Below are 27321 nucleotides of genomic sequence, written 5' to 3' on the forward strand. Positions count from 1 at the left end.
TATTGTGCTTGCGGATGCCGTCGGCACAGGTCTGGGATGACGACAAGGTAGGCTGTGCCGACGGCCACCGTCCGTCGGCCCCTTGACTGGTTCCCGTAGTGTTGGCACACTATCAGACTAGTCATAGGCCTTTCACATGTGCATGTTACTACTCTATGTTATTACCTCTATAGTGGGTAGTATCATGTAAGGTCATATTTATTAGGTTGTAGACTCATCTTGTCTTGAGAAGTATGATGTTACAGTAACATAGTTAGTTACCACCTCAATCTCTTTCTTAATTTATTATAATGTCATGTCAGCAAAATTTGATGACGTGACACTATATTAATTGATTGATGAAAGAGAGAGTTGTTGTATCTTAGCTAAGATACAACATTGCACTAGGCAAAAAAGTGTTTCTAATCCAATGAAATGCATGCATTAGCCTAAAATCATTAAGTGTTGATACAGCTCTAAAAACAATGTATTGTAGATGTTATTTGTTAAGAGTAAGCACAATAAATTCTAGTTAGCTGGCTATAAGGATTAAAATAATATATTAATATCTAGTTGGAGGAGAGAAAAGAGGAGTGTACTCTCGTGCAATAGCTGGCTCTAGCACATCCTCCTATGTATTTTGTGAGAGAGAATGGTGGGTCATGCACTAATAAAGTAGTATAATTTTATAGCTCACTATTGTACATATTGACTCTAAAATGACTATAGATGACATAGCACTTGGCTTATGGCCAACAGTTGACTCTACTATTGAACTTGCTTTAAATCATATCTCTACCTAGAATAACGCGCTAAAATACAATGCATTGTGTATGCATAGATTTTCCCAAGATATTAATAGAATCGTCGGATTCGTACAAACTCAGAGGTGCTAAACTACCCGCGTGCATCCAAATTCCAAAGCCAATTTGTTTGATTCGTCGGCTGCACCCTGCATGCGTGTACCCCTGCGATCCCCACAAAGCACATACGCTGATACGCACCAGGACTATATCCAGACGGCTGATAAAAGCCCAACGGGTAAAGAGAAAAAAAAATCCATTCCCCTCAACTCCTCCCCTCGCGCCGCCACTCTCCGTCACCGTATCCTCTTGCTCTCCTCCCCCTCTCCCTCCTGCCATCGGACTGCAACCCTATCATGTGAACATCTCATCGCTCCTCATGCCCGCAGATCGATTTTTTTTCTTTTTGTAATAACCTGCGCTAAACTTTTATGTTGTTTTTTCATCGTTTGTTGTTGCCAAGTAAGGGACGGGAGTGGTACCGGCAATGGCGGCGACGGCGGCTGGTCGATGCGACCAATGGACTCGGAGCAGCTTCGGGAGTGCGGGCACCGGATGGTGGATTTCATCGCCGACTACTACAAATCTATCGAAACATTTCCCGTCCTCAGCCAAGTTCAGGCACGATCTCTCTTGACTCTTCTGCAAATCCTGCACTTACGTACTGTAAATGGACTTTGCCGACTGACCCATCCACTAGCCTTCGGTGCTGTAGAGAGGTGGCATACTTAGCTGCCACTCAGTCTCAGGAATAGCGTTGCCATCTGTTCCCTGATAAGTGCAAGCATACGCAGGCAGGCTTAGGGCGCCGGCAAGAGCCATAATTGAACGGGGCTTGAATAGAGGTATAGTTACGAAGATTTATCAAAGTGTCTATGGAGGTCTAAAGTTGCCATACATCCTGGCTGCCTGGAAAATGAAAAATTGGAGTGGAGGACTGACTACAGAGGTTCACAAGGACAATAAGTAATGGAGACTGGGGGTCAGAGTTCTCTGCGTTGAACGACTATAGCGAAATAGAAAATTGGAACTGTCGTAAAAGTGGCTAAGTAGGTAAAGTAGATGGTATGAATGAACAACAGAGGAAAAAGGTGTAGGTGATGGAGGATAAATGTGGAACTATCTATTGTGGCACTGCAGAATGCATCCTAGGACTTAATTATAAGGCGGTACAGGTACAACTAAGGCCTTGTTCGGTAGAGGCGTTTTTTTTTTAGTTTTGGGGTGGCTTATCCCGGCCCAATTCGAATCCCCTAGAAACCACGACCGGCCCGTTCGGTAAGCCGGTTTCGGTTGGTTTCAGCCTGTTTGACCCGTCATATACACGCCAGGTTTCTGAGGATTAGAAATGCTCACCCCACCTCGCGTTTTGGAAAGGGATTGACGTGGGATAGAATCGGACGGGATCGGGTGGCTGGAGTGTTTCCACCAAGAACACGGTGGGTAATCCTCTCCTGCCGAACAAGGCCTAAGGGGGACGCCTAAGTTTTAACAGCACACAAGCATCCTGAGTTTGCCACTCTGTAGTGTATACAAGGACTTGGAACTTCCTTTTCCTTTTTTTTCGATAAAGAGTATATATTAATATCGCGTAGATACCAATTACACCCAGCCTCTGCAACAACATCATGCCCTAATGGCATAAAGGATGCACAAAGCCAAAAAAGAAAGAAGAATTAAAAAAAAGTCCCGCTACAGAGATCGAAAACTCGAAACAGCAACACTGGGAGCTTCTCCATAAGCGACGCCTCCAAGAAGGAAACAGTGCACAAACGCTGTCGAAAGTCCTCTCTCTCAAAACAATGCCTTCAACAAGAATATTGCCAGGCACAACCAGTTAAGGCCAGACCTTGGATTTTCACCCTGAAAGATAGAACTCTGAACTTCTCCTGTGCAGTCGCCCCCACATACAAGCCGCTGTTCGAAGTCACGAAACTCCAAGCCAATTCCACCTCACCACCAAGATCCAACCACCGTTGCTCTTCCACCGATCTCGGCTTTCATGCCCTTCTCCGCCAGCACCATGGAAAAAAACGAGCTCCATGATATTAACCGCCAACAGAGCTTCGAAGCGCTCCCTCTGAAACCAAACGGTCAGATAAAAAACATGGGTGCGCACGACCGAAAGCACCTAATCCAGCAATCTTCAGGCATTGATCGCACAATGTATTTCGCCGGCAGGACCTTCCGGAACATGACAATCCAGCCAACCCGGCGGGAAGAAGCATCCGACCGATCTTCACTTGGCGCGAGAGGAATCCTAGGACGACCGCCTTTATTAGGCAGAACGGCAGGTCCCCTCGCCGCGGCCCGCCGACCACCTCCGGCGCAGGAGATGGACACCACCGGTTCCGGCCGTCCTCAGCGATGCAGGGATAGCCCGGGGAAGCCTCCACACCGAGGACGGAGAAGGGGGAGCCCGCCGGACCCAAAGGGGCCAGTGCACCACCACCTGTTGTCGTCGCCAGCTAGAAGCCTCGCCCAGGTCGCCGCCAACCCGCATCGCCGTCTATGGACGGAGGGGCTGGACGCCGCCGCGCCCCCCGATCCGCGACAGAGGAGAGCCTCCCCTGCCGCCGCGCCACACAGGCTTTGCCCGGAGATGCCCTGGGTGGCGGCGACGGGAGAGGAGGCCGGGGGGAGGGGACGCCGAGGGAGCGCAGGGGGAGGCCGCCCGGCGTGGCGCGGCGCCGCCGCGCGGGAGTGGGAGGGAGGTTAGGGTTAGGGGAGCGAGAGGGAGGTTTCATCAGAACTTCCTTTTCCTTCTCTCTTTATTTTAAGGGTCAAAAACTATGCATCCCTTGTGTTGTGAAGTGGTCATGTTCTCATTAAAGAACTAAGCAAACAGTCAAACTTACTGCTCTTTGTCTACAGAAGATAGATTGTGTTAAGTACTACCTTTGGCGCTCCACTAAGATTTGTGCACCGATGTCCATTTGATCGGGTGTTTTCATTGCAGCCAGGATATCTAAAGGAACTTCTTCCGGATTCAGCTCCAAACCAACCTGATACTTTGGATGCCCTTTTTGATGGTGATCTTCCTTCCAGAGCACTTTCAAGTGACATCAAAATTTAAGTTTATCAATTGCAATCCATGAGCTAGGCTGAAATGAACCTAAATTTTATTTTATTCAACAAATACTTTTGGTGCCCAGATATACGAGAGAAGATAGTACCGGGAGTAACTCACTGGCAAAGTCCAAATTATTTTGCTTACTATCCCTCAAATAGCAGCACTGCTGGATTCCTGGGGGAGATGCTTAGTGCTGCCTTTAACATCGTTGGCTTCAGTTGGATAACCTCTCCTGCTGCTACCGAGCTTGAGGTTATAGTCTTAGACTGGTTCGCAAAAATGCTTAAGCTTCCAAGCCAGTTTCTGTCATCTGGTAAGGCTGCAATCATATTTTTGGGTTTGATTCATAAACAGTCTCTTGATCACAACATATATTTTTTGCAATTTGGTTCTTTATATCGAGCACCTCATAATTCAGTGGCATCTCTAGATAATTATGATTGAGAGGGTTCTGATTAACAATCACTATGTGGAACTTCCCATACTTGGCTGTTCAATTATTTGTTTATTGTGCATTTCCATTCTTTATTTATTATGGTAATGTTTCTTGTTTCATTCTTCCTTGACATGTTGATTGTCTTGTCTAGTTTAACGTTAATACATAGAATCTTGAACTACTTGTTGAAGCTACTCCATTAAAAAATGTGGCCATTTCTTACTTTCCTGCAGGATCCAGTGCAAGACACTGACTATAATTTTCAATCATACTGTGCTATGAAAAAATCCAATAAAAATCCAGGGACATTAATTCCAAAGTCAATTATATACTTCTCCACACAGTATTAGTCATAATTTTGAACAGATGATGATATGCAACTTAGGACAATCTAGATTTTTTAATGGCTGTTATAGTTATCAAGCTGTACCATTAGCAATCGCATAACCATGTAGCCATGTTGTACAGAATTATCAAGATTGGCAGGATAGTGGTCCTATGTTGGATTGTTTTCATGTTCGTGGATCTTATCATCATGATAGGATCTTACCTCAAAATCAGGGCTCTAGAGATTGATGGTCTGCACCATGTTACTAGAGTTATTTTTTTGTGGGTAATGTTACTAGAGTTATATGGTACCACATCATCATTCTCCTACGTGGATTGGGATCGAAATAGTTTGATAGGATCCTATGATACAGTCTGTGATTTGGACTATCCCCTATCTGAGACATCTACTTTATAGATGCTGCTTTAGTAGAATGGTACATATAACTGCTATCTCTTGATATAGTAATCCTTAGCTGAAGACACGCTTCCGAATTTCTCTACTGCGTCCTTCTTTACAGCACTTGGTGGAGGAGTAATCCAGGGTACTGCCAGTGAAGCAGTTCTTGTTGTACTATTGGCTGCACGTGATAGAACTTTAAAAAAGCAGGGGAAAAAATCCCTTGAAAAATTAGTGGTTTATGCTTCTGATCAGACACATTCTGCTCTGCAGAAGGCATGCCAGGTATGCATATATAATCCAACTCAAGTCTCACTAGAATGATTTCTACTTATCTTTTGTTATGAATAAATTACCTGTCTTTGTTTGTTCTTTGGATTTGATGTTATTTAAAGAATGGCAATAGAGAAGTTAGATAATGTGCATTATGTTCTTGTACATTCTTTATCTGTTTTGACCTGAGCTAAAATTCTTCTATTTATAGATTGCAGGAATTTTCCCTGAGAATTTCAGAGTTGTGAAGGCTGACTGTAGTAATAATTATGCTGTTGCACCTGAAGCAGTTAGCGAAGCCATTTCTGTTGACTTGTCATCTGGGTTGATACCATTCTTCATCTGTGCAACAGTAAGCAATAAGCCGTGATTTCTCAGTATGCAAATTAGAGTTAATGAAAACATGTGTGAGTTTCAAATAATTTTTATCTCTACTACAATGCATGTTCTAAATCCATGCAAAAATTCTGATTAAATTCAATCCCATTTGCAAGATAAAAAATGCACAGTACTAGTATCATGGTACACTCACTACGAAGTTTCATTTTTCGTGTCTTGTAATAAGATTGAATTTGATCCTTGCATTTTGCATTGGATATAGAACATCCCCTTCCCTATTACTACTGATTACTTATGAAGTTTCTGAAGCTTCTATAACAAATTATCCCTGAATTTTCAACTAGGCCATATTCACCATATATGACATTGTAGTAGACAAGGTATTTGGCTCCCGACAAAAAAAATCTCGAAGATGCTCGGGATTCCCACCGAGAATTCCTGACTGGTTTTCGAGTGAATTCAAAAAACTAAAATTTGAATTTAAAATTTCTCAGCAAGGGTTATTTACGCTTCGAACTCCACATGAACACAACCTGGCTTCCACAGTAGTGGTCTTGCTCCTTCCAAAATGTATGCACATCCCAGGTACAGGTTCGAACATTGGCGTCAATGTTTTTTTGCATAATTATGAGAAATTTGACAGTATAGATAATAATCGTCAAAAAATAGTGCCGTGGGTTGGAGAACTCGAACCCTGCACCGCGTGTAGAGCTCAGCCCTCTGCTACCACCACGCTATGTATTCAGATTGTATACTTTGGAAGACTACATAGAGAGCCTGATTGGTTGCCCACAGAGCGTTTTCCCCTATCCAGTGGGCCAAAAAAGTCCGTATAGAAGCCCAGCTCGCACTGAAATCTTACATGGCATTTAAAGCAGACCAAAAGTAGGCCCGAGAGGAAAGACCGATTTGGACGTTTTTTTGGGGACATGTCCGGGCGAGCACCGCGTCGCTACTGTTTCGCACGCGGTGGGAAGCGCGGGAGACGAGGCGAAACCCATTACTCCCGCACCCCACTCTCCTCAGCGCCCAACCGGCACACCCACCTTCCTCGGAAAGTCCATGGCCGCCGCTCCTCCTCCTCAGCCTCCGCCCCATGGCCTCCCCTCAAAGCGGAAGATGTCGCGCATAGGAGGTGTGGGCGGCGCGGCAACTGGACCTGCTCGTGGCCAACGGAGTCAGCAACCTCACGGCTGCTCTGAAGCAGCCGTCTCCGCTCTGTTCGAGGCCGCCCGCGACGAGGGCGGCGATCATGGCGGCCGCGTCGGAGATCACGGATCTGACCGGCAGATCATCATCGATGGTGACGCCTGGTCCGCAGAGCATTGCTCCTGCCTACGCAGGTCCTAGCCTCGCCGATTTGGCAGGGTTTTTTTTTGACCCCTCCGGCGGCTGCCTTGACCAGGCCGTCCTCTTCTTTCCGGGCTCCGGAGGGTCGGTCCCGCTCTAGGAGCGTTCCTTTGCCATCGAGGACGCCCGATTTCTCCAAGGTAGGCGCAGAATCTCGCAGATTTAGGTAGCGGTTAGGGTTGGTCGATTTTGGTACCATCCAATGAAGGTGCTATGTACGTCGAACGGCCGGGCGGCGTTAGGGCTAAAATGCATGCGGTAGTAGGGTTTCTTCTCGAGGTGCTGCATGCGCAATGTAGATTTCCCAATTTGGGAAGTAATTTTGTGTTTGTATCCCCAACCTCAGGTTGGCATGGCATTGTGTGAGATGTGTGAGAAATAAACCAACGAAAATTGCCCCAACTCTCCTAGTTTCATCATCTTCTTCATGAAAGTGAGGCTAGAGATACTAATAAATATTGGATAAAATCCCTATAGTGTTGTCTCTCTGGAGAGGCTGCTGCACATAGTCCCGTGGAGGACTGGCTGCAGCATACACGTTCCTTGTGAAGGACAGGACTGCTGTTAGGATAGGAAAGCATCTTTGACTGCATTTAGGGGCATCAAGGACTAGCAGTTAGCAGCACCCTTGACTGCTCTTAGGGGCATCAAGGACTGGCAGTTAGACTAGCATCTTAGCATATTCGTGGCTGGCTAGCAGCTATATATTTGTATCCCCAACCCTCAGGTTGGCATGGCATTGTGTGAGATGTGTGAGAAATAAACCAACGAAAATTGCCCCAACTCTCCTAGTGTCATCCTCTTTTTCATGAAAGTGAGGCTAGAGATACTAACAAGTGGTATCAAAGCAAGGTTATCTTGCAGCCTCCTGCTCCTCCCCTTCACAGGGAAGGGAGCAGCCCCAGCCAGTAGCAGCCTCAACTGCCCCTGGTTAATTCCCTCCATCTGGGTTGTCGAGCACCAGCTCGTCGGAAGCAGCGCTCAGCCCCCCAGCAGCGAGCCATGTCCGACGCCCACTCTCAGCACATGGCTACCTCCAGCACGCGGCGTCGGCAGGAGGCCGATCGCCGCGACAGAGGAACGTGAACGAGTGGCTGCAGCAGCCGCTGCGGCGACAGCAAGGGAGTCGAGGTGTTGCGGCAGCACATGCGGCGGAGCTGGCAGTAGAGGTAGAAGCAGCAACAGCCGTTGAGGCAGCACATGCGGCGGCGGCGGAGGTCGAGGTGTTGCGCGGAAGCGCCAACAACTCTGTTTCTGCTGATGGCAGCGCCGACGCAGCGGACCTCGGGATGGCGCTCCCAGAGGAGGCGCGCACGGAGGTGGCGGCTGGGATGACCAATACCGCGGCCTCTACGGGGTCCGGACGGTGGTCAGGGATGTTTGTCCCGGTGTTGGGTGGCCTACCCTCACCAAAACCAACTACGTCGAGTGGGCCGCGATCATGAAGATCAGGCTCCAGGTGCGGCACATGTGGGAGGCAGTCTAGGACGGCGTCGTCGACCATCATGAGGATCGACGGGCGCTGGATGCCCTCATCGCCGCAGTCCCGACCGAGATGCAGTTCTCGCTCTCCCACAAGCAGACTGCCAAGGAGGCTTCGGACGCCATCACCGCGACACGCATCGGCAGCGACCGTGCTCGCAAGTCCACACTGCAGACACTTCGCAAGAAGTGGGAGAACCTGTCCTTCAAGCCAGGTGAGGATGTTGATGACTTTGCTCTCCGTCTTAACACTCTGCTGCAGAAGATGGTGCAGGTCGGCGATGATGCCTACGACGAGGAGAGAGCTGTCGAGAAGCTCTTTCACCGCGTCCCCGAGAAGTACAAGCAGATGGCTCGCTCGATCGAGGCCCTGTTGGACCTCTCTACCATAACGATAGAGGAGGCGATAGGTCGCCTCAAGGTCGTCGACACCGACGACCCACAGTCTTCGTCGGGGCCCATCACCACCGGCGGGAAGCTGCTCCTCACTCGGGAGCAGTGGGATGCCGGCCACGGCGACAGGAAGAAGGGGGAGTCTTCTTCCTCGACAGGCGGCCGCAAGCGCGGCAAGCCACGCAAGGCGCGGAAGGATGGCCATGCCAAGGCACAAGGTGATGCCGGCGGAGGCGCCGCCGGCAAGCCCAAGCCGGCAAAGGACGACGTCTGCCACAACTGCGGCAAGCTTGGTCATTGGGCCAACGAGTGCCGACAGCCACGACGTGGCCAGGCCCATGTCGCACAGGCTGGGGAGGAGGAGCCATCTCTGTTCATGGCGCATGCCAGCATCGAGCTGTCTCCAGCGGCACCGACCGCAGCGGGTCTCCACCGTACCACTCTCCTCCACCTTGACGAGTCGAAAGCACACGCCCTTCTCGGCGATTGCTCCAGCAACGACAAGACTAGCGGGTGGTGCCTCGGCACTGGCGCTACCCACCACATGACCGGCCGACGGGAGTTCTTCGCCGAGCTCGACTCCGACGTGCGAGGCTCCGTCAAGTTTGGGATGCCTCCGCCGTGGAGATCAAGGGTGTCAGCTCCGTCATCTTCGCCGCCAAGACTGGAGAGCACCGGCTGCTCATCAGTGTCTACTACATCCCCGCGCTGAGGAACTCCATCATCAGCCTGAGACAGCTAGATGAGAACGGCTCCCGCGTGCTGATCGAGAGCGGAGTTCTGCGCATCTGGGATCGCCACCGTCGCCTGCTTGCCAAGGTAACCAGGGGCACAAATCGCCTCTATGTTCTTGATGTGCAGGTGGCACAACCCCTCTGTCTCGCTGCTCGTCGGGAGGACGAGGCGTGGCAGTGGCACGAGCGCTTCGGGCACCTTCACTTCGAGGCCATGAAGGGGCTGAGTACCACGGAGATGGTGCGAGGCATGCCGTGCCTTGACCATGTGGAGCAGTTCTGCGACGTCTACGTTTTGACGAAGCAGAGACGACTCCCTTTCTCGGCGCAGGCGAGCTTCGCAGCCAAGGAGAAGCTCGAGCTCGTGCACGGGGACTTGTGTGGCCCGGTGACACCGGCCACACCAGGAGGACGACGCTACTTCCTGCTGCTCGTCGATGACCTCTCCCGGTACATGTGGGTGGTGCTCCTCGGCAGCAAGGGAGAGGCAGCGGACGCCATCAGGCGCTCGCAGGTTGCTACGGAGGCGGAGTGCGGCCGCAAGCTGCACGTGCTGCGTACCGGCAACGACGGCGAATTCACAGCGACTGAATTCGTGTCGTACTGCGCTGATGAAGGCATCCAGCGCCACTACTCCGTGCCTTACAACCCGCAGCAGAACGACGTCGTCGAGCGGCACAACTAGACGGTTGTGGGGATGGCTCGGGCCCTCCTCAAGCAGAGAGAGATACCGGCTGTCTTCTGGGGAGAGGCGGTGCTGATAGCCGTCTACATCCTCAACCGCTCGCCTACTAAGGCGTTCGACGGCAGGACGCCGTACGAGGCCTGGCATGGGCGAAAGCCGGCAGTCTCCCACCTGCGGGTCTTCGGCTGCATCGCTTTCGCCAAGGAGCTCAGCTACATCGGCAAGCTCGACGACAGGAGCACTCCGGGAGTTTTCATTGGCTACTCGGAGAGCTCGAAGGCCTACCACATCCTCGACCCCAAGACACAGCGTGTGCGCACGTCGCGAGACGTCGTGTTCAACGAAGGGTGAGGATGGGCATGGGGCAAGGCGGTGGAGGACAGCTCGACTCCGACGTATGATGACTTCTGTCGAGTACGTCCACTTCGAGGCAGCCGGGGGAGTAGGCAGCTCTTCTTCAACAAGCTCGCCTACCGCAGTCCCCAAGTCTCCATTGACCCCGTGGTTGCTACACCACCACAGCCAGCGTCACCACGTACTCCAACACCGGCAGTCACTCCTCCGGGCACGTCTACACCAGCTCATGTTGAGCACAGCCCAGTGGAGTTCGATTCCCCGCTCTCTCACGACGGGGAGCGCATCGACGTGTATCATGGCGGCGAGCCGCTGCGGTACCGTACGGTGGAGAACCTTATCGGCGACCAGCCAATGCCGGGACAGGTGCCACGCGACCTGGAGGCGCAGCTGCAACTTGCGCGTGATGACTGCGAGCCTCAGTCCTTTGCAAAGGCTGAGAGAGACGCAGCATGGCGTGCCGCCATGCAGTTGGAGATGGATGCGGTCAAGAAGAACCGCACCTGGGAGCTTGCTGACCTCCCTCGTGGTCACCGCGCGGTCACTCTCAAATGGGTGTTCAAGCTGAAGAGAGATGAAGCCGACGCCATCTTCAATCACAAGGCTTGGTTGGTGGCACGAGGCTTCTTGCATCCGGAGGGGGTCGACTTCGATGACGCCTTCGCTCCCGTGGCATGGATGGAGTCCGTGCGACTCCTCCTTGCGCTCGCTGCCCAGGAGGGCTAGCGCGTCCATCACATGGATGTCAAGTCTGCCTTCCTCAACGGCGTCTTGAAGGTGGAGGTCTACATGCAGCAGCCGCCGGGATTTGCAATTCGCGGACAGGAGGGCAAGGTACTCCACCTGCGCAAGGCTCTCTATGGCCTGCGGCAGGCACCACGGGCGTGGAATTCTAAGCTGGATTCCACGCTGAAGGCAATGGGCTTCAAGCAAAGCCCGCACGAGGCGGCCGTCTACCGACGGGGAGTGGAGGAAACACCCTGTTGGTAGGCGTCTATGTCGACGACTTGGTGATCACCGGCATCAAGGATGCAGAGGTGGCGGCGTTCAAGGAAGAGATGAAGGCCACCTTCCAGATCAGTGATCTGGGGCTCCTCTCCTTCTATCTAGGGATCGAGGTGCACCAGGACCACTCCGGGATCACATTTCGGCAGACCGCCTACGCCAAGCACATCGTTGAGCTAGCTGGGCTCACCGAGTGCAACCTAGCCCTCACTCCGATGGAGGAGAGGCTGAAATTGAGCCGCGATAGCACGACGGAGGAAGTGGACTCCACACAATACCGGCATCTTGTGTCGGGCCTTCGCTACCTCGCCCACACACGGCCGGACTTGGCCTTCTCCGTCGGCTACGTTAGTCGGTTCATGGAGCGACCGACGACGGAGCACCTGCAGGCTGTGAAGAGGATCATCCGCTGCATTGCGGGGACTCTCGACCATGGCCTCCACTACCCTAGGTGTCCTGGGGCGGCAGACTTCGTCGGGTACAGCGACAACGACAATGCCGGCGACATTGACACCAACAAGAGCACGAGCGGGATTCTATTCTTCCTCGGCAAGTGCCTTGTGAGCTGGCAGTCGGTCAAGCAGCAGGTGGTGGCCCTGTCCAGCTGCGAGGCCGAGTACATCGCGGCCTCCATCGCCTGCACTCAGGCTCTGGCTCGCTCGGCTGCTTGGTGATCTCCTCGGTCGAGACACTAGAGCTGTGCATCTCCTGGTGGATAGCAAGTCCGCTCTGACCCTGGCGAAGAACCCCGTTTTCCATGAACGGAGCAAGCACATTCGGTTGAGACATCACTTCATCCGAGGCTGCTTGGAGGATGGGAGCATCAAGGCAAGCTACATCAACACCACAGATCAGCTCGCGGATCTGCTCACCAAGCCTCTTGGGAGGATCAAGTTCCTCAAGCTCTATTTCCGGATCGGGATGGCTCAGCGCTCCCACAAGACGACGTACAAGACTTAGGGGGAGAATATTGGATAAAGTCCATGTACTGTTGTCTCTGTGGAGAGGCTGCTGTACATAGTCCTGGGAGGACTGGCTGCAGCATACACGTTCCTTGTGAAGGACTGCTGTTAGGATAGGAAAGCATCTTTGACTGCCTTTAGGGGCATCAAGGACTAGCCGTTAGCAGCGCCCTTGACTGCTTTTAGGGGCATCAAGGACTGGCAGTTAGACTAGCATCTTAGCATATTCGTGGCTGGCTAGCAGCTATATATTTGTATCCCCAACCCTCAGGTTGGCATGTCATTGTGTGAGAAATAAACCAACGAAAATTGCCCCAACTCTCCTAGTGTCATCCTCTTCTTCATGAAAGTGAGGCTAGATATACTAACATTTTGTGCCGTTGTGAAACGATTGCATAGATGTTGCATAGATGTTGATCATGTGCATTTGTCCTATGTGCTTGTACATTTGTTTTATGAGCTTGTGCATTTGTCTTATGCTATCGCAATATTGAGCATGGCACTACCATACTGATGATCATGTTGACCATGCTCTTGGGCATGGACAACATGTGGCAGTGCCATTGTGTTCATCATGCTCTTGCTCATGCTCAACATGCCGATGAACACAATGGCAGTGCCAGTGTGTTGATCATGCTCTTAGGCACGGACAACATGTTGTGCCATTGTGTTCATCATTCTCTTGCTCATGCTCTGGATGGTGATCAACACAATGGCATAGTTGCATAGTGTTGATCATGTTCTTGCTCATGGTCCGGATGGAGATCAACACAATGGCATAGTTGCACCGGCATACATGTATATCATGGCACTTACAGGAGGTGTCTTATCTGCCTAGGTCGTGAAGTTAGAGTGCGACACGGTTGGCAGAGGATGGTTCCCTCCACCAGGCTACCAGGATAACTAGGTCCTCAACCGTTGGACAAGCGCTCTGAAGTCGGTGCTGCCAGGGAGGGTGGAGGCTGTGCTCATGCCACCTCCCACCATCGGCCGCCAGCCTAAGCTAGGGCACATCGCCAGGGCCGTGATGTCGCGGAGGCGACGTCCAGCTGAACATGGACGACCTCCACATGCTCGTCGTCCAGCCATGGTTCCAGGACGCGCTCCGCGAGTGGATCCAGATCCCACTGCCTCGCAGTGTGCCCTTGTTTGCCTGCCGGTTCTGTGATGAGAGCGACGAGTGGGTGCAAGTCACCTACCATGGTGGGTAGGTCGTCTTCGGCCGGAGTTGGGCGCAGGTGGTCTACAAGTACGACCTCCACTACGGCGATGTCGTGGAGTTCAAGCTGCAGACCTTCGCCTTGAAGATGGTCATCTACAAGGCGGACTGCTCCACCACCAGGCTCTACACCTGCCCCGATTACGGCTGGGCGGTGGCCCTTTTATATATGTCTGTTTATTCTATCTATCTCTAGTTGTAGTGGTGCTTCAGAACTTATGGGTACAAGACAATGACTAGTGTTTGGTCAAGGGGTTCTAGGGCTTATGTTGCCGAGGTTGTGCATTTAACTAATCATGTGTGTTAACCTCGGTGCTTGCTAATGGCTTCGTTACGGCTAGGTAGGGGTAAGAGCACCCTTATAAAGAGGGAGGTAACATCATCCCTGCTTAGCACATAACCAAACAGCCACTTCTTCTCCATAGCTCACATTGTTGCCAACCAATCACTGGGCTGACACTGCACGACGAAACATTGTTGAAATCCAAGCGTAGTGCACAAACAGGCTCAGCCTTCGTTTCACCTCATACAACATCTAGTGGGCCAAAAGCAGATACGGGGAAATTTTCATGCGAGCAACCAATCAGGCCCAAAATTTACCTGTTTTTTGGTGTTTAAATTCAAAAAATTCAAAATTTCTCGATTGTTTTTTACTGGTAAGAGCATTTACTAGGGGTGCTTGGGAAACTCGGTTACCGGTCGGTAACCAGATTTCCCGACCGGTAACCAAAACCCTGCTAGTGGAATATAGATATGTTAATAATGGAAACACAGAATCAGGTTTGCAGTTATTTTGACCCAATGGATGTTTCCTTATACCCACTTAAAAATCTAAGCTGAGAAACAAATTTTTAACTCTTCATTCCAAGTTGGATACTCTTAAGATCCCTGTTTGTTTATTAGATATTTCCACTAGCTCTTCAGCTAGTGGTGGCCCTACTGGTTTGGTAGGATGCCTGGAACTTGAAGTCAAATTGTAGTTTTGCTCAATGAGGACAGCGGTGCTGTTGGAAATGGTGCCGGAATTCACCTTGTCTCTACTGACGAGCTGACTAACCCGCTCTCAGGGGTATCTTGGTGCTAACGTGCTTCCCAGCTATGTGTCCCAACAAGTGTAGGTCCAACCTGGGTTGACTGGTACGACGGTTCTGATACTGCCGGTGTAGTTGCATTGTGTTGGGGTAGCAGATGCCAATAAATCCAGGAGTGCTATTTGAGTTTTGCACGTGGTCATGTGATATGTATCTACCACCTCATCATCAGTGGCCATCACTTGTAGACAGTGACTGCCTGTACAACCTCCATCCGGAAATAAGTGACTAAACTTTGTCTAGATATGGATGTATCTACACACTAAAATGCGTCTAGAACATCTTGAGTCACTTATTTCCGCACAGAAGAAGTAATATGGAAGGTTTGTCACAGCACTGGCTAAGTTGAAATGCATAATCGCTGTTAGGGGGATAAGCCTTGTCGATGACAATCCTCTCGCTTAGTGTTTCTCACCCGTTTAAACAGCTTTGGCCTACATGACGTGGCCGATGCTGAGCTATTCTCAGGTGCCCAAGCACTAGGAGTTGCCCTTCAAGAGGACCATGGGGGTAATGACGGTCTGCCATGTGTCCAAGGGAACGGGTCTCGTCCATGTCGCCAACTGAGCTTTATGAGGTGTCTGTAGACCATTGGTGAAGATATCCCAGTCTTCCTTGTCTGGACATGATTCTCAACGTGCCAGCATAGTGAGAAACTTCTCCTGATATTCTCTACAAGTACGTGCGATTGTTGTGCGAGGAAGGACCGAAGATTTGACAAGGAGCCTGACAAAGTCATCCTGTGTCAGCTAGCCATTCTTGTCTGCCAGATAGTGGTACCAATGGCTAGCCTGTTTGGTCATGTGGTACATGTCCATTCAAGTCTTGACTTCTTGTCGTGCTCCACCGCGTTCTAGCCTGATTTATTATCCACACCTGTTCAACCATGGCAGCAAGTCCCACATCTCATCATAAAAGGGAAAATCGATCTTGAGATGGCTTGCCCTGTCTCTGCCCTCCTGCTCTGACACGGCGACCGGCTTCTTCCTGGGTGCGTTGATGTCAATGAGGGCAGAAATGTTCTTAAGTGTGGTGCTGAGACAGGCCCGTATTTTCGTCCGGTCTGTGCCTCTAGGATATTTCCACAAACCACCATCTCTCGGTGGAGGAGGGCAAGATTATTGGCCTGCTGCAGATGATCGAGATCATGCTCTTGACTTGCGAGAATGCGGGTCTTCACCAAAGCTGAAGCCTCCATAGAGTTGCCTTAATCCACCACCATATTAGGCCACTACCCATTTGATGATCCTAATCAGCTGCTCATCTCTGTCGTGGTTCTTTTCGGGTTGAATAGCGGTAGAACCATATTAATTTTCATGCACCGACCAGTAGAACCAAAGGCCCAAACTGATAGAGAAGTATGCGCAATCCACATATACTTAACAATACCATGATGAATGTTACAAAAAGCAGTTAATGGAATGGCATTCACTTATGTGTAATAGTTGTGCTTAGCTTTTCATCTGCTCATTAGTACACTTATATTTTTGCTCCATCTTTACTTTCTAAAGAAAGTTCTTATTTGTTGCAGGTAGGCACAACATCTTCATCGGCCGTGGACCCCTTGCATAAAATAGGAACGATAGCACAGGTGTGTAGGCCCGCTGGTTGTGATAATTAGGACATTATGTCTATGTCTCTGATATTGCTTCTATCTTCTCTAAAAGTATTTGCAAAAAATGGTCGAACTTCTGCCCGTTTATTGTGATAATTAGAAAATTATCAAGATTAGTGTAATAAAGTAATCAATCTGTCTATATATTCAATATTTTCTGTTTCGATCTTTTCTAAAAGTATTAGCAAAAAAATTGTTGAACTTCTGCCAGCTAGGCATAGAACACTGTTGTGTTGCTGCTAGTTAAATACCTAGGTATTATGTCCACTTTTGAGGAATAAGTCTGCACCTTGATGGGTAACTGGTCGGTTAACAGCGGTTCCCAGAAATTTTAGATGGGACCTAGAACAATCCCTTTTATAAAACTGAATTTAGTTTTTTTTTTCCGTATTAGTCCTCAGTAATCCAAATTATAGCTGAGCAAAAATAGGTTTTGATCAGTTCCAGTGGGAACCAATTCCTATGTGTGGGATCTTTTATGGAGCATGCTTTTGGAATGTTGGTTCTACATTCCCATTCCATCTTATTTTGTATATGACTTGTGCAAATTATACATATAGATTTTTGAATATACTGGTGAATGTATGTTGATAGATTGTGTCTGTTTATTATGTTTGTTAGGCCCACGACATGTGGTTCCACATTGATGCTGCATATGCTGGAAGTGCATGTATATGCCCAGAGTACAGACATCACCTTGATGGGGTAGAAGAAGCTGATTCATTCAATATGAATGCACACAAATGGTTTCTCACAAACTTTGATTGTTCCTTGTTATGGGTTAAGGTAAGCCATGTGATGATGCTCCAATTGGAATACCGTGGTTTACACATACGAAATCTGGCTTTCCATATTTTTTCCTACGCATCTTACATTGATATTATGTCAATATACCAAATGCGCAAACTGACATCACGAGTAAAAAACAGGACAAGAGTTATCTCATAGAAGCATTATCCACAAATCCAGAGTTTCTTAAGAATAAGGTTAAGATATATCCTCCCCTTCTCTATTTTTCTCTTGGAGATTTATCATCATTGTTCATGGTAGTAGATTAATCTACCTTTTGAAAAGGTCGAGTTTTCTCTTGATTGTGAATGCATGTTATTTTATCTGACTTCCCATTTTTTTAAATTCCCGTGACCAGAAATCCTTATGGCTACTGGGAGCTTTTTTTTCCTAGTGGAAATATGCTAGTTTTGAGTTCTTTTGTACTCTATCTACAATTTTCTCCCGGCAGGTTGCACCGTTGTGGGAACTATCTCCTGACTAATTGTTAATGAACTTCGCTGCAATTCTCAATAATAATTACCTCATTTGTTGCATCAACTTTTTTTACCTCATTTGTAGTAATGCATATATATTCCCTGCAGTTTTAATCAATTATTTGGACAAACTGAATCATAAATTTTCAAGAGAACAAAAGGATTGTATTGAAATAATATTAACAAGGTCTGCATGCCTGCAATATAATAAATAAAAAGATACATAAAAATTTGTTACTTCGTTTCTATATTTATAAAAAGCATGCTTTTATGAGTATTTCGTAAAATTATGTTTCAGCTGGTGATGCTACAACTGTTTTACATTTTCAGGCTTCCCAAGCAAATTCTGTTGTTGATTTCAAGGACTGGCAAATTCCACTTGGCCGTCGTTTTAGGTCAAATACTCTTGTCAATTTTCGTTATCGTTTATGAAATAATAAATATACCATTTATCTCGTACATACAGTTTACTAATTCAAAAATTGACAAGGAATGCAGCATCAGATTATATATTTTTCATGTAGAAGTAATCTTTTTCTAAGATGAAGTGCGCGTAATAAGCTATCTGTACTGCTAAATGAAATAACCAGTGGTAACAATGCTGTAGTCAGATGATTAAATAAAAGCAACAAAAGGTTGCTAGTATCCCATATGGTATTGGATGGCTGCACGGTGCGCCAGAAGACATCGGAACAGTTTCTGTTGGGTTGGTCTGCCCATATCTATATCTATACCTAATAATAAAGTACGAAGTGTTTCCATGGTGTCCGTCATGGTTCGTTGGTTTCGTCCGTCCGTCCATCGTGAGCAACCCACATTGGTACGTACAAAGTCCTATCCAACTACGAACTGCCTAGATAGCCAGGTTTTGCGGCAGCGGTTGATGATGAGAGTTTGCTCCGGACACGACTAGCCTAGCTAGGGATTTATATACCTGGCCAGGCCAACCGGGAGAACATATTCTTATTCTATCTAGCCGGGATGATGGAGAGAAGATGAATAAATTACATCTCCGCCGATGTCGTGCACAAACTGGCGGTGGCTGATGCCACCTGGGCTGGCCGTTGGCCGCTTCACCGCGCCGCCGATAGAGCAATGCCTGCGCCGCCGTTAGAGCAATGCTTGCGTCCGGCTGACCACCAGGCGTCTGCACCTCGAGTAGTACATCCCTGTTGAAGGAATTGATCCAGGATGCTTTCAGCCGTAAGTAGGCATCATCTTCTCTGCCTCTCGCCAAGCGCAGCCGCGATCAAGTCGGTCGTCTCAGCCCGTACCGGACTTCCTCGACCCCGTCATGACGCACGTAGGGACAGTACTAATGCGCTAATTGCCGCGGTCGATGATGCCAGGCCACTGCGCCGGTGTCGGCGGCCACCGGCTTCCGCAGTGTCCCGCCGTTCGGGATCAGAAAATAAATTCTGCAAGTTTCCAATGTTCACTTGTTCGGGTGGAAAAAAAACATAGACTGTGTACTACCACGCGCTACCTCAAACGCGGCTTTGGACTCAGATTTGGTCGCTTGGCCGCTGCGCGTGAGATAGTACAATACGAGGGTCGTCGGAATTGAACTATAACTCTGATCATGCTGCCTTACTGCCCTGCTAGCTCCCGAACTCTCGATCGGTTGTAAGCTGCCCCTCATAGATATGCAGCAGGTATTCATGCAACGACCTCATCAAGTAAATGCTGAGATGGTTTGAATTAGAATACATGTTTTTTTTCATAATTCTATTAAAAACATACTACACACCATACACTATGTAGTGAGTAGATACATGTGAGTCGAGACAAATCTAAAACACTAAGATTGTACTAGCAAAGGTGAATGAAAATAAGAGTTCCTATTATTTTTCATTTTTTTTGCATCGATTTATGAACTTCGTTGTTGGTAATATTTCTCGATATTGAAAGTTACTTTCTAGATATATGTTGTCTCTAGATATGAGTTTCAAAAGAAATAGAAACAACGAAAAATAATTTATTTCTTCACCCTGTGCGACCAAATTAGTTTTTGCTCCGGTGCAACATACGGGCAATTTTCCTAGTTTAATATAAAAGACCAAACTGTAGTTTTTTTTACTACATTTAGTTTACTTGCAATTGCAGGATCAATTTTGAGGCCATACACATTTTGGAAAAAACATGAACCCATATGGCTATTATAGAACAAGAATCTTACAATTTTAATGTTTCTTAGCACCATATATCAATGTGTTACCATCCAGTTTTCCAAGTACAGTCACTATGACAGTATATGCGGCAGTTCCTTGTATGACAATTGCACTGATTTCTCTTACCAAGTGGCGCTTTTCTTTTAGATCACTCAAGCTATGGATGGTCTTGAGGCTTTATGGCGTGGAAAGCCTGCAGGGCTATATCAGAAAGCACATACAGCTGGCTAAACATTTTGAACAACTTGTATTATCTGATTCAAGATTTGAGGTAATGGAAAAAAGAAACCAATTACTATATATTTATTTAATGATACTACGAAACTCTCGGAAAGAACATCGTGTTGTCTTCTTCTATTGGGAATCTTTATCTTACAGAGTTTTTATTTGCTTCACTAATTTAGGTAGTAACTCCAAGGAACTTTTCCCTTGTTTGTTTCCGCCTTGTGCCCCCAACTTCCGAGGATGACAAGGGCCGTAAACTTAACTACAGCCTAATGGATACCACTAATTCAAGTGGAAAGATCTTTATATCACATACGGTTGGTTATCACATCTCGATATCTATTCATGAACCATACATATCCAGTGATTTTTCTTTGTGGTTCTTTCTTCAACAGGTTCTTTCTGGCAAATTTGTCTTGAGATTTGCAGTTGGAGCACCGCTGACCGAGGGGCAACATGTAGATGCCGCTTGGAAGCTTTTGCAAGATGAGGCCACCAAGCTCTTAGGAAGTGCCTAGATTATAGATGCAAGTTGCTTATTAATGAAGCTCCACCATTCATACCTATTATCCTGATAAGCTTGATAAGCTTGTTACAGCTGCTCATTCAACTATTTTTTTTAAAGAAGGCCCTGATAATAATGGCGGTTTGTGGTCCGAAACTGAGCAAAATACATAATGTGACTTCGCGAGAAGTAATTGTGACTACTGTCCAGCTAAGGTCAAACCAATAATTAGCCACGATATATAAAATGACAAAAGAAAAAAAAACAGTTTTCATTTAAAAATCTGTTATTGGAACTAAATGGTAGAGGACCATTTTGTTTATATTTTATTGTTAGAACTAAATGCTACTGCCTGCCATGTAGGTTGTTCTGCATCCATTTTCTGAATCCCTGCGCCAGGTGTATACAATTGCTTCTGTATATTAATGGCTTATATTCTTGACGCATCTCCAGGGTGTAGAGAGTGTTTGGTGCGATTTTGCACTTCGACGGTAGAATGCGAGACGTTGTATGCTCTTGTGCAAAATGGCAAAAGTTGAAGTACATGCGCTGCCACAATTAAAACGCGACGTACATGGGTACTCCCACACCCACGGAGTAGAAGAAACAGTTTAGGAAGCTACCTCTCCCACACCCACGGACTATGTCGATGTAGAGCAGAACAACAAAACAAGACATGATTAGAGAATGCTAGCAAGTAGGAGTACTACGTAGTAGTAACCAAAAGCCACGGAAAAGGAGGACTGCGGAAGGAGTAAAATGATGCATGCTAGCTGGCTGTGAAAGAGTTGAATCGCTCAACTCCCGGACTAGCTAGCTCTCTCTGTAGTTGTTTCACACAACACCGTACACAAGTACACTAGTGATTTTGGTAACTAGCTGTTTCGCACAGCCTAGTCTTTTCTCTTTCACTCTATAACTTGGTGATTACAACTCTGATGCATACAAGATATAAATAGACAGCTAACCCTGCCACTAACTCCACGCTCACCACTAACGGCACGAGCTAGTCTAATAGATCATGCGTGACTCTGAGATCACCACTAACGGCGCGCGCACCCAGGTTCCAAACGTCCGGGTCGATGCACACACAGACTACACTTAGCCACTACTGACTCTGAGATCCACAGGACTCGGACACAGATTTTACAGCTAGTTTTTACAGCTAGTTTTCTTGACTGATTAAACCTAACGACTCGACTACCTAACATGCAGACTGCTCGATTCATGCGGTACCGTTTCACACGGCAACGGCGTCGGCTTCACGCCGCTCTCGCCATGCATCCCAGCTGAAGCCATCAGCTATACGTGTCTCACGTAATACCTAGAATACTGACTCATACACTGGTAGAAAAACGGCCTTTGGTCGCGGTTGGCAACTGCCATTAGTCGCAGTTGCGCAATCGCGACCAATTAAGCGCGACTAAAGCCCCTCTTTAGTCGCGGTTGCTTACGAACCGCGACTAAAGGTCCGTCCACGTGGGCAGCTAGCGTGCGCCTGGGCGAAGGACCTTTAGTCCCGGTTTGTGTCCCCAACCGGGACTAAAGGCTATTTCGTTAATTTTATTTTAATTCATTTGGGTTTCTAATTGTTTTTCACTCCGTTTTTTTTCTATTTTTTTCAGAATTTCTATTATTTCAGTTATTTGCATAGCTTAGTCTCTATCTCTAACTACACTTATCTCTAATCAAATTACTTACTCGTGGTCAAACTTCCCGCTCGGTCACCCATCCTCCCACTACTCCACCTCTAGCACGCTTAACTTTCGAGTTCCATTCCGTCCCACATCCAAGTGCTACGCGCGCATGTATGTGATACTAGTATCATATCAATCCTATTAACATGTTGGTCGATGTCACATTTTTTTATTGTTTGAATTTCAAATAATTTTTTTCATAAACAAAAATAATGATGTTATAATAATCGCGAATAAATAAATAAACATTAAATTTTTAATTTTATTATTATTTTTTTAATTTTTTAAATATTTTTTTTGCCAAACCTAAAACCTAAAAATTTGAAAATCTAAAAATTGGGTAAAAGTAATAGTAATCTTTATGCTGGATGCAATTATTAATTTTATTTTTTTGAAAAATTTAAAAAATATAAAATCCGTAATTTATAGCAAAAACTAAAATCTTCCTGCTTTCGTATTTTCATTTGAAAATTTGAGAATCTAAAAATTGGCTAACAGGGTAAATTTGGATGTAACTTTTCCCAGGATTTTTTTGATATATTATACATTTTTTTCCGACGTCGTATGCAAAAGTTATTGCGGTTTTACCAATTTTTTAACTTTTTTTTGCAAAAAAAGTGAAAATTCGAATTTCTTAATTTCTCAGAATAGTAGGTTGCATAACATACAAGAATCTGAAAACAATTTTTTTTTGAATTTTCTATCATTTTCTTTTGTATTTTACAAAGCAAAAAAAAGGCGATCCAGGGGGGGGGGGGGGGCAGGGTGCGTGGGGAGTGAAAAATCCGGAAAAACCTTTAGTCCCGGTTGGGGACACCAACCGGGACTAAAGGGTATGTCCCCAACCGGGACTAAAGGTTTTTCCGCCGGCCGCATCCCTCTATAGCCCTTTAGTCTCGGTTGGTGTTACCAACCGCGACTAAAGGGGTACCCTTTCGTCTCGGATGGAGCATTAGTCGCGGGTTGCCTCCCGAACCGCCACTAAAGCCCCCTTTAGTCGCGGTTCGAATATTTCCGGGACTAATGGGGGTGGACGGAAGCCTCTTTTTCTACTAGTGATACTAGCTACATGTAATACGGAAGTAAAGATGCAGATACATATATCAAGATTAGACCCAACAATCAACCCCCTAATCTTGATATCTATTCTTTACGCAGCTTCAAAGAAGAGCTGGTTCGTCGTCAGCGTATCCTTTAGCCAACAAGGCTTTCTCCTCCTTCTTCTTCTCAGATCATTCCCAAGCAAAATGCCCAAATTCATCACAGTTGTAGCACTGTACCTGACTCTTGTCCCGGCGGCCTCCAGCATGGCCACGACCGCGGCCACGTCCTCCCGACATGCCATGCCCCTTGGCCATGACGAGTTTCTCTTCTTCACTTTCCTCCTCTTGTCCCTTGAGGAGTTCCTCATGTGCCTTAAATGATCCAAAGGCCTCCTCCATGGACATCTTGTTCATGTCACAGAACATCCCAATGGACGAAGCGACATTGATGTACTTCTTGGAGACGACTCGCAACAACTTCTTCACGACGTACTTCTCCTCCATCGGGTCTCCAAGCTCGCGGATACGCCCCACGAGCGTCGTGAACTTCGCTGCAAAATCATATACGGACTCTGCATAAGACATCTTGAGGCCATCATTCCGAGCGCAAGGATTGGATCCTCGCCTCCCGGACGCGCTCGACGCCGACATGCATGGAGCGCAGTGCCGCCCACACCTCCGCTGCGGTCTCCTTCTCCGCAACACGTAGCAGCGTCTCGTCGTCGATGCCTTGGGAGATGATGGTCATGGCCATCTCCTCCTTGCTCTCGGCAGCCTCCTCCTTGGACGAGTTGTCCGGATCAACGACACTCCATGCGCCGTGTACTCGCAGGATGTACTTCATCCTCATGGCCCATGCCGCGAAGTTGGTCCTGGTCAGCAGCGGCACCGACACCTTGTCGGCGGCCGCCGCCGTCGCCGCCGCCGCACCGCCTACACCGGCCGTCACCATGGCTCCACTCGCCTCCGCTGCGCCACGCGGCATCGTCTTCGTCATCCGGCTCTGATACCAAATGAAAGAGTTGAATCGCTCAACTCCCGGACTAGCTAGCTCTCTCTGCAGTTGTTTCACACAACACCGTACACAAGTACACGAGTGGTTTTGGTAACTAGTTGTTTCGCACTGTAAAACGAACAATCTGATCAGGTAGTCTGGGCTACTCGGATACACATCGAGTCCCGGTTCTCGTATATTTATATGTGGATATAGGTCGGTGCTAAGTTACATCATATAGGACTAGATAACATGACTCGAGTCCTATTACAACTAATATAAGCTAAACGTGTCACACACGATCACGTTATCTAACACCCTCCCTTAATCACAACTTTCCTAAGTTGAGATTATGTTTAAAATTTTCAAACGTTCGAATCGGAAGTGTTTTCGTGAACCCATCTGCAACCTGATCTTTAGAAGAAATAAATCTGACTTCCAATTGTCGCCTCATCACACGCCTCTCTGACAAAGTGAAAATCAATCTCTATGTGTTTTACCCTTGCATGAAAAACTAGATTTGCAGACAGATACGTAGCTCACATATTATCACACCACAAACATGGTCTTTGTGTCAACTTAACTCCCAATTCTGTGAGCAAAGACTGAACCCAAATCATCTCAGCTGTAGCATTAGCTACTGACTTATACTCTGCTTCAGTGCTAGATCTTGACACAGTAGCTTGCTTTTTAGCACTCCAAGAAATTAAATTCGGTCCAAAGAACACATCAAATCCCCCTGTGGACCGACGATCATCAAGAGATCCTGCCCAGTCTGCATCGGAGAAGGCACTAACCAGCATGGACAGGGACTTGGAAAACGTGAGTCCAACCATAAGAGTATGTTTAACATAGCGAAGAATACGCTTAGCAGCAGTCCAGTGTACTGTGGTGGGAGCATGAATATTGTAACATGGGACTTCCGGTAAATAAACAAAGAAGTATCAGACTTAGCAGCAACAAAACCAAGAGCAAGAAGTTTCAGACTCAACCGGGAATACCATGCTCTAGGCGCCTGCTTAAGCCCATATAACGCCTTGTCAAGCTTGCAGATATAGTTAGGTCTCAACTTATCTTCATACCCAGGTGGTTGTCGCATATAGACTTCCTCTTCCAGAACGCCATGGAGAAACGCGTTCTTAACATCTAACTGGCGCAAGCTCCATCCTTTAGAAACAACAAGTGCTAAGACAAGACGAACTGTAGCAATTTTGACAACTGGACTGAAAGTTTCCTCATAGTCAATACCATATCGTTGCTTGAATCATTTGGCTACCAGACCAGCCTTGTATATGTCAATAGTTCCATCAGCCTTCCTCTTTATTTTGTAAATCCACCGACAGTAAATAATATTTGTACCTCGCTGTGGTGGAACAAGCCTCCATGTTTTATTTTGCATAAGTGCATTAAACTCTTCATCCATGGCACCTTGCCAATGAGGATCAGCCAAAGCAGATGTAAGATTGGAAGGAACATCAGTAGTGCAAGAAAGCAGCCAACGGACTGTCCCATCCTTATATTCTCGAGGTTTGACAATGCCGTGGGAGGAGCGCGTATTATGGCGAACATGAGGTGGCACAGGAGGAGCCCACAGCTGTGGAGGACACAGCGGATCCACTGCCATCGCTGCTAGTAGCAGGAGACAGCGATCTGTCGGATGGCGAGGGCGGAGCCACGGGGGATTCGGTCGGGGATCTGCTGAGGCGTGGGGTGGCGGGTGTAGCGGATTGCGTGGCCGAGGAGGAAGCCACGGGCGATCGGGCCGTAGAGGATCCATCGGAGAACCGCGGAGACCGCGGCGCGGGCGAGAAGCCGCGAGATTGCTCAGAGGCGCGTGGCGCCGACCCGGTCCGATTGGATGGCGCTGGACACGAGAGATTTGGCGCGGATCCCAATCCTGATCTGTCCAGAGAATCAGCACAGGAACGCGTGACGCTGTCGTTTTCTGCTGAATCTTCAAGATACCCGTTTGAGCGGCTTGAGGCAGCGTTTTGCCCCGAATTTTCTGCCAGTGCTCGATCTGGTAGAGCTGCATCACCTGGTACCTGAGGAACAGCACTAGCACGTGGGTTAGTAGCATGAGTGTTAGACACATGTAAATCATCAATTAATTCGTTGCCCTCCTCAAAATTGCGAAGAGTGGGATCAAGGAGGAGGATTTATTTGCGGAGAAGTGCACCGGCATTGGGATGCAACGACTTGAAAGGAAAGACAGCCTCATCAAAAACTACATCACGAGAGACGTATACCCTGCCAGTAGCAACTTCAAGGCACTTTACCCCCTTATGGCGAGGACTGTACCCAAGGAAGACACATTGTTTGGAGCGGAATGCGAGCTTGCGTTTATTATAGGGCCTAAGATTGGGCTAGCAAGCCCATCCAAACACACGAAGAGAGGAATAATTTGGGTGTGTTCCAAGGAGACGATGCACAGGTGTATCATTGTTGATGACTTTACTAGGGAGCATATTAATGAGATATGTGGCAGTAAGAAAGGCTTCATCCCAAAATTTTAAGGGCATACCGGCATGAGCAAGAAGTGCTAGTCCAACCTCAACAATGTGACGATGCTTTCTTTCAGCAGCACCGTTTTGCTGATGAGCATGAGGACAAGACATAAGATGAGAGATTCCCTGTGTTTGACAGAGGGAGTTGAACTTGATGTATTCACCCCCTCCATCAGAATGTATGGTGCAAATTTTTCTGTCGAGTTTGCGTTCAACAAGTTTTTGAAAGCTAATAAAAGCAGCAAGAACATCAGACTTGTGTTTGAACAAATAGATCCAAGTAAATTTACTATAGTCATCAATAAAGCTTACATAATAATTATGATGACCAACAGAAGTGGGTGCAGGACCCCAAACATCTGAAAAAATCAACTGTAGGGGAACTGTGGAAACA

General features: G+C 47.6%; 1 protein-coding gene across 2 annotated transcripts; it reads left to right on the forward strand.

The window, feature by feature from the left end:
• The first annotated feature begins 1009 nt into the window (after window positions 1-1009).
• Window positions 1010-20837, forward strand: LOC124680876 (tryptophan decarboxylase 2). Of its 2 annotated transcripts, none has more exons than XM_047215911.1 (13): window positions 1010-1140; window positions 1250-1403; window positions 3742-3814; window positions 3938-4168; window positions 5140-5303; window positions 5503-5643; window positions 16437-16496; window positions 17142-17306; window positions 17450-17506; window positions 18116-18180; window positions 20104-20227; window positions 20361-20498; window positions 20577-20837. In XM_047215911.1, coding segments are annotated over exons 1-13 (1497 nt in total). In that variant the 5' UTR covers window positions 1010-1138; the 3' UTR covers window positions 20700-20837. The 2 variants fall into 2 exon arrangements, with proteins under 2 accessions (XP_047071867.1, XP_047071868.1); XM_047215912.1 differs by having other exon boundaries at window positions 1024-1140; window positions 1246-1403.
• The last annotated feature ends 6484 nt before the right edge of the window (window positions 20838-27321 follow it).

Source organism: Lolium rigidum, unplaced genomic scaffold (assembly GCF_022539505.1).
Source record: "Lolium rigidum isolate FL_2022 unplaced genomic scaffold, APGP_CSIRO_Lrig_0.1 contig_30217_1, whole genome shotgun sequence".
In the NCBI taxonomy this organism is placed as follows: domain Eukaryota; kingdom Viridiplantae; phylum Streptophyta; class Magnoliopsida; order Poales; family Poaceae; genus Lolium; species Lolium rigidum.

What these genes read in the sequence shown, in the direction of transcription:
- LOC124680876 (XM_047215911.1), top strand. An exon ending in TTTGGATGCCCTTTTTGATG is followed by an intron (nt 3,815 to 3,937) that starts GTGATCTTCCTT and finishes TTTGGTGCCCAG; the next exon opens with ATATACGAGAGAAGATAGTA. An exon ending in AAATAGGAACGATAGCACAG is followed by an intron (nt 16,497 to 17,141) that starts GTGTGTAGGCCC and finishes TATGTTTGTTAG; the next exon opens with GCCCACGACATGTGGTTCCA.